This window comes from Helianthus annuus, chromosome 15 (genome assembly GCF_002127325.2).
Source record: "Helianthus annuus cultivar XRQ/B chromosome 15, HanXRQr2.0-SUNRISE, whole genome shotgun sequence".
In the NCBI taxonomy this organism is placed as follows: domain Eukaryota; kingdom Viridiplantae; phylum Streptophyta; class Magnoliopsida; order Asterales; family Asteraceae; genus Helianthus; species Helianthus annuus.
This window is the reverse complement of record NC_035447.2, coordinates 13,752,670-13,760,672: the sequence shown is the minus strand read 5'-3', so window position 1 is coordinate 13,760,672 and position 8,003 is coordinate 13,752,670. Positions and strand designations below refer to the sequence as shown.

Genomic DNA, 8,003 nt, shown 5'->3' with positions numbered 1-8,003 from the left:
GTTGAATTTCCTCCTTATTTATGATTGGTCAAGATTTTGAGATTGCCCTCCTTCACGCCGCTATGGATATCGCGCCATTCAAAAATTTTGAAACATACCGCCCTTCGTGGCGGTGTTGATGGGCGCCATACGGCGCTAAGTGTGGGCATACCGCCCCACTACGCATGCTCTTAGACAATTTTTCTCATTCTCCACCATGTGGGTTCTATTATATTTCCTTTTTACATAAAGGAAATGTGACATGATAATATTTTTATTGCATGTTTTATATTAAAAAAACATTAGTTATTGTTTTTTTTAATTTTTATATTCTAAAGTCTTTCTAAAAGCTACTTGTATAATAATCAAATTAATTATATGTAAAATATAAACTATTAAAAGTATTTAGAAGTTTCCAACAACTTTTCAACATCATGAAGTTAACATTTATATAAATAAAATGATAACTTATTTATGTTTTAAACTAAATAAAATTAGGACACAGAAACAGGTTTCACAGTGATGGGTATCCTCACAACATGTCTCAAATTTCCTGTCAATACAATCTCACCATGTTTAAATGAATCTTGTACTTGTGTAACCTTAAGTGTCACCTCCAAATCTTGTGTGCCCTGTGGAACTATGGTGAACCATGGTGGGTTCACTTCCACAGCCACTCCCGTAGGCGGCACCACCGTACAGATGTACATCTCCATTGCGTAGGCAACGACGCTCTTGACAGTCCTCTTTACTATCCGTGATCCAGTGAGCGCTGAAATGGTCAGTGAAGGGGTGTTTAGGTCCGACGGCTCATGAAACGAGTGTGCACATGTTTCACCGATTGCGGTCTTGATGAGCTCCGGATCGGTGTTTGGTAACGAGCACAAGAAACTCATGTAGTCTTCGAATTCTGTTTCGTAATCAAGTTAGTTCATAGTAGTGTAATACAGTACAAATCTGTAATGATTAATCGGATTGATAACTGATAAGATCACCTGACGTAAAAACGAGCCCGGGATCGATAGCTCGGGTGGGTCTAACAAGACCCGCACCATGATCGAAATGCGTAGACGGATGCAATGTGTAGATTTCTTGTCCCTGGGCCATTATCGGTTCCCCACGGTTATCGTATATGGTAGCTGTAGTTGCCAATGCGGAAGATATCATTGACGGCGACCAAGAAGGATACCGTTGCTTGATCAACGCAGCAATCCCGGCAATATGCGGTGCCGCCATGCTTGTACCGGATATCAATCCAAAGTTATAACCCGACAGAATAGGATGTTTCACGCTCATCGGGCTCCAAGCGGCCCAGATATTGTGGCCAGGAGCTAGAATATCCGGCTTCAGCAAATCGAGTGGGGTTTTCTCGACATTGATGAAGTTCGGTCCTCTCGAAGAAAATCTGCTGACGATCGGAGCTTTCTCATTATAGCTAGCAACTCTTCCTTCTCCTATTGTTGCTCGCGCATGGAACACCGTTACAACGCCGTCATTGTTTCTTTCTGTTTGTTTCTCATAGTAGTCTAGTATAACCTGCGCATCACTAACTTTCGGTATCATTATCCCCGGAATATAAAACGGATAAGAATCCGCTATGAAGTCGCCATAAGCATGATTAGCAACGAACACGAAACCCGCAAACCCGAGGGTCCTAGCGGTGTTCATAATCACGGGTAGAGACGCAGACCCGTTGGCAAACCCCGCTGAAAACGTGCATATAACGATGCTTTGTTGCACGATAACGGGGTCTAGCGCCTCCGGATGTTGACATTCTTCGATAAATTCTTGAGTTCTTGGGAAATTACCAGTGGCCAACATTGCATCTTTAGCCAACACTAACTTAGATTGGCCTAACCATTTACCGTAGCTAGGTGCCGATAACCCGATGCCATCGATTCTCTTGCCATTTCCGAGAAAAAGAGAACCGGGGTAGGTTCTATCGGTGTCACACGCAGCCACACCTACAGCCCACGGGCTGTATGAGGCAGTCGTGTATGGCTCTGGACCACGGTTCCCAGCTGCTTGAACCACTAAAACCCCGGCCTTGCGTGCGAACAACATGAAGATGTCGAACATGCTTAACATTGTGAGTTTTTGGTTTGATGGTTCATCTGGACCTATGGAGAGTGTTAAGATATCAACTCCATCTTTTATTGCCTGCAACAATACAAGCTTCTCGGTGAGCACAAGTGGACCGGTTTCGGGTTGGGTCAATTTTGGTCGGGGGGGGGGGGGGGGTTCTTACTTGATCAATGGCTGCAAGAACATCAGTTGAGGTTCCAACAGTTGGATATATGGCTTTATAAACAGCAATTCTGAGTCAACATGATATTACATTAAGTCAAATGTACGATGATTAATGCAGAAGGTACAACGTGTAAGTGTTTACCGTGCACGTGGCGCCATCCCACTCGCTCTTCCATAGTTAAAACCGTTAACAATCACTGGAACTCCATGGTTTCCAGCAGCAGTTGATGCTACATGACTGAAAACAAACCATTCTAGTCAGTTATTATATGAAAAGCTTCACATATATTTAATTTAACCTTTTGTTTTGTTTTCAACATAAGGGTAAAAAGGTAATTTTACATACGGTAATTTTTTAACGGCTGGTTTTACCTGCCATGTCCAACTGCGTCGTACGGGGACAAGATGTCAACCGAAGCGTTAAGATTGCCTCTCGCTTTTGCCCCGGCTGAAAAGAACCTAGCCGAAATTATCTTCCCGTTGCATGAAGTCCCGGGGAACATAGGTCCCTCTTGACAAACGCTTGGAAAGCTAGTGTGGTTTTTGAGGTAGCCATCCCTCGGGTTATATGCAAAGCTTGGGTGAGATGGATTGATCCCTGTGTCAACAAAACCGATCACAATACCTTCGCCTGCATTCCTCTTTCCTCTCCATCCTCGCCAAACTCCTTGCGGCAGGCCTAACCACTTGGGGCTATGGTTTGTCATCATTTTAGCACCTCTATCTTTCTCTATGAGCTTGACTCCAGGTGCTTTCTTTAACTTATTGGCCTAAAAGTGGGCTAAAAGTCAATATCTATTTATAGAAAAACTAAAAATGGGCCAAAATGTCTATTCTGGTGCTTTTCATTTAAGAAAGGAGCTGAATAGAGTAGAGTAACATTTTCCGTTAAAAAAAAAAAAAAGAAAGAAAGAGGACCTGAGTAGGGGTAGTATGGACAGAAAAGCCATTGACAATGTGGTTGAAGCTATAAAGCTTGTTGTAAGCCCCTTCTTCTAAAGTGTTTTGTAGAAGTTCATCATGGAACTCTTCCAAGTGCTTTGCATGACGAGCCTTTAATATTTCACTACCACCAAAGATAGAGATGGTAAGCTTATAAATTTGTTCTATAATTTAATCTTGTTACTGCTTAATGTTATTATTATTATTATTATAAATTATTTTTGGAAGGAGAATATCACAAGTTTAGGATTATCTTATATTATTTGTTAAATATCTATAATACATTTATACAAAGATGAAAAATGCTGTTGGTTTTTTTTTTTTTTTTTGGTAAATTGTTATCTAAATCACCAACCTGGATATTCAACATACGTATACTACAAATAAATAAATAATAAATAAAATATAAGGTCAAATATGAGATTTCTTTTTTATTTAATTAATCTAATCACATTTTAATTGAAAAGAATTTTAATCTGTTTTGTAACGAGTCTAAGAATTTCAAACCAGGTGGTCTTGTACTCTTTGTTCATCCAATATATTTTACGCGTATATACAAGGACAATTACATTGGAGTAAATTGGAAATAAGTTATAGATTAAAAAAAACCTAAAAATGAATTAAAAAAATAATACATTGATTTCCCAGAAAAAAAAAAAAACTACGTTTTAATGATAATCAATCCGGACCAGTCAGTCAGAGTGGGAAGTGTCAAGGTTATTAGTTGATAACGAGCCCGTTTCAAACAAACCATATAAACTGATGAAAACCGTAGCAAAATCAGTGAAAACAATCAATGCTCACCTCCTCCCTTCGCTAACTGGCCAATTTTTTGGTCCGAACCGAGTGAAAAAATTAGTGAACCGTTGATGACACAACTTTCAAAACATTAGTTTCAAGCATACACTAATTTCATATACGGTGTACATCATCTTTATTAAAATGTATATTTTTCTAACATTAACTAATTTTGTAACGCCTTAAATAAATAACTACTTAGAGCTAGAAAATAAAATAATTCAGTTTTTCTATTAACACCCTATATATAACAAGTTTTACATTTTCATGGGGAGAAATGCACAGAATAATATCTAAAACTAAGAATTTTTAACAAAAATTAATATTATTAGCACCTCGAATGATCAGGATCAAGATCAAGCTCCTGTAAAAACGCAACTGGTGGATCGCCTTCAACCATCACCAAGTATATATCGCGTTCTTCTCCAAAGCAAATACTACAAAATAAGAATAGTAAAACAAGTCGAAATTGCAGAGAAACCACCATGGTTAACTCAAGGGAGATATTTGGATTATCGTTTAATGATAATAAAAGATGATTAACGTCGTTTTTAATGTGAAAAAAAGGTTGCTAATCAGCTGGCTTTTTGGGTAACCTTTGCATTTGTTTTACTTTGCTGTGATGATTAAAAACGTGATCTATGTTCATGTTTCTTGTGAAGACTTAATTACTTACTTTTAATTAATTGTATATATATTAGTAAACTGTAATTAGATTTGTTATATTATTTTCATTCAACTTTAATTCCAATTATCTTCTCAAAAGTGAATAACTAAATTTGAAATTTGAATTAGGCATAGATACTTTTATATGAACGAGTGTTAGTTATTTTAATGTCTCCTATTAGTTAACTTTTATATTATAAATGTTTTGAGATAATGTGATATGATTTGAGAATTACCCTATATATTAAAAATACAAGTAAAGGAACAGTAACATCAATAGTGACATCATCAAGTTATGAGTAAACAGTATCGGGTAAGGGTACGGGTACCGGTATCAAATTTACTAAACCGGGTGTATTTCTGGTACCGGTTCGGCAACGGTATTCACCGGTTTTACCCTCAAATACCGTTGCCGTACAAGTACCGACCGGTACCGAACCATACCAAGTATATTCGGTACCGGTACCCACTTTTGGGGATTTCGGTAACGATATTTTCGGTACCGGTTGATACCGAGCTCATCAAATCCTGTAGCAACGTATCAATGCAAGTAAATGCACCGTTTAGATTACTTTTCATACACACAGTAAGTAAATTGTATTTCGTTTGAATGGGAATGAATTGTAGCATATAAAATTAAATTGGATATTTAGATTATTGATGAGCAAATCGTATCAAATCCTGTAATCAAACCGGTATCGTATCGGTACCAAAGTTACTATACCAAATCATTTTCGGTACCAAGTTGGTACCCACCTTTTGGCGTTTTCAGAATCGTTACTTTCGGTTCGACACCAGTCTAGCACCATATCTGTATTCATTGATTTTTACCTTCAAATACCATACCGTATTGTACCGAGCATTTTCGGTGCCGGTACATAATTTCGATGATTTTTCGGATCGGTACTTTCGGTGCCGTTACCGGCACCAAGCTCATTCATATTTTAACATGTTAGCATCGTAATAACTTAATTAAAAACAACTGAATTTCCAACGTGTAGGACGTGTGGGTCCTATTATTATATATTAGATTATTTAAAGTCGTTTTTTTGGACGGAGTGACTATACTTACTACGTCATTTTTATTTATGTTTTGATATTAGATATATGCTTGTCGTTGCTGACACACGTTTTGTAGACATAGGATCCCTGCCGCAACGCGCGGGCGGAAAATCAACTAGTTTATATAATTATAAATCTTATGAAATGCAAGAAATGTAAGTTCATTATTTATTAAGAAATGCTTTACATGTATAACAAATGTGACCTAACATATGATAAATCTAGAAGAATCGGCAAAGGAGTGATAATTGAATATTTTAAGTGTCAAATATTTAATGTATTAGTATATTTTAAGTTCAACTTTAGACATATTTATTATTTCAAGAACAAATATAAAAGAAAGTGTTGGGAAAACTGAGGAGGGTTCATTGGGGGATACTAAAAAAGTGAGAAACCGGAGAACACTCTTAAAAATTCAACTTAACATATTAAAAATATTTTTTAGATTTTTTTCGGCGCTTTTCCTTATAAATGCATGTAGAAGCATTTAAAAAAAATAAATCAAAAACTAAGAATAAAAAACTGTTTAAAAAACAGTTAAAAAGGCTAAACTATTTTTTTTTTTACAAAAATAATTTTTTATTGGAATAGTTTCTACCCATTTTTATAAGGAAAAATGCTGAATTTTTTTTAAAAAAAAATGATTTTTAACATGTTAAGTTAATTTTATAAGAAATTTTTGATTTAACTGTTTTTTAGACATTTTTTATATTTTTAGTTTTTTATTTTTTTTAATTAAAAATGCTTCTACATGTATTTGTAAGGAAAAACGCGGATTTTAAAAAAAATAATTTTTAACATGTTAAGTTGAATTTTTAAAAGTGTTCCCCGGTTCCTCATTTTTTAGTGTTCTTCAATAAACTCACACACTATATATATATATATATATATAATAAGAGTGATATATATTTATTTTAGTGTTCCCCAATGAACTCACACACTATATATATTAAATAAGAGTGGTTTTGAAAACATTTACTAAATTGTTTAATTTTTCCAGCAACTCACTATATACTTCTCTTTATTCTTTTTCTATTTTTTAATCAACTCATTATACCTTTTCTTTTGTTAAAACCCACCATTTTTTTTTCCGTAATCAACTTATATACTTCTTTTTATCCAACTGATTGTACTTCTTTTACTTTCATTAATCAACCCAATATACTTCTTTTTATCCAACCCATTGTATTTTTTTTTTAATTTTTAATCAACCCAGAATAAGGGACAATGATCCCTAAGTTGGTAGAGGTAATATCAATGACTCAATATTCAAAACATTAGTTTTAAGCATACAATAATCTTATAATTTTTTTTCTAATGAAATCATTTTTAAAATGTACGTTTTTCTAACATTAAGTTATTTTGTAACGCGAAACATTTTAGTTTATATATTCATGAGGTAAATACGAAGAAAGTTTTCAACGACTATTCTAATTAGTTTGCTATAGTTGTTTTTTTAGTCAAAGCTAATTAATGGTAAAGTAGGGTGTCACAGCTAATAAATGGTATAAAGTATAGTGTAAATAGAAATTAGAGTAGAATATATTTATAAAACCCTTTCTTTAAACTTGTTATATTATGGTAGCTGAAGCTATTTTACATGTTTCTTTTAGTTTGTATTTAATATATGAAGACCGACAATGGATCAGATTTTAATGTTCGTCTAGTTTTCTTTTCTTTTTTATTTTTGGTTTCTGTTTTCACTTTTGAAGTTAATTTATATAACCAATCTCGCTTAGGTCTTGGGATGTACCATAACATCTAGATTTTAATGGTGTATGGCATATTAACTGATATTGCATACCACTCCCTGCTTGTGTTAAGGAGCGTTAAAAAGATTATTTGTTAACACGTTAACGGGATGTTAAGAGATTGAATTAATTTGCTTTCCTTTTATACCCAAACCACTAAAGAATAGGATTGGTGTAGTTAACGGGATTAAACCATTTCCTTGAGGTGAGTTCAAGTAAAATAGGGAAATCAATGCAAATACTATGATAGGCTAGAGTTTGTTAGCGATCATTCAAAACATTCGTATGTAAGTTATCTTTTATGATTCATTTATAATTATTGTATCAACTTTTAATACAATATCATGACTTTTTTTTTTTGGAAAATTGTAGGTCTCCTACATGTAACAAGTTGAAAAGGTATATGGGAACACAGATTGTGATGATAGGCTAGAGTGTCAGGGCCACTAATTATTCAGGGTAGGATCTTCTGGTACACATTTTGTGGTAACCGGAACACTCATACGTTGATGCCTGACAGTCATATGAGGTATCGTTACTATTATTGTTAATTTA

At 34.7% G+C, this 8,003-nt stretch overlaps 1 protein-coding gene across 1 annotated transcript; it reads right to left on the bottom strand.

Moving 5' to 3' along the window:
• Positions 1–473: 473 nt before the first annotated feature.
• LOC110913327 (subtilisin-like protease SBT2.4) lies at positions 474–4,456 on the bottom strand. Its single transcript, XM_022158164.2, has 7 exons — positions 4,305–4,456; positions 3,148–3,295; positions 2,602–2,999; positions 2,372–2,467; positions 2,228–2,297; positions 975–2,139; positions 474–889 (listed from the first exon to the last, which is right to left on the bottom strand). Exons 1-7 carry the CDS (start codon positions 4,454–4,456, stop codon positions 474–476), a joined length of 2,445 nt encoding a protein of 814 aa, XP_022013856.2.
• Positions 4,457–8,003: the final 3,547 nt, after the last annotated feature.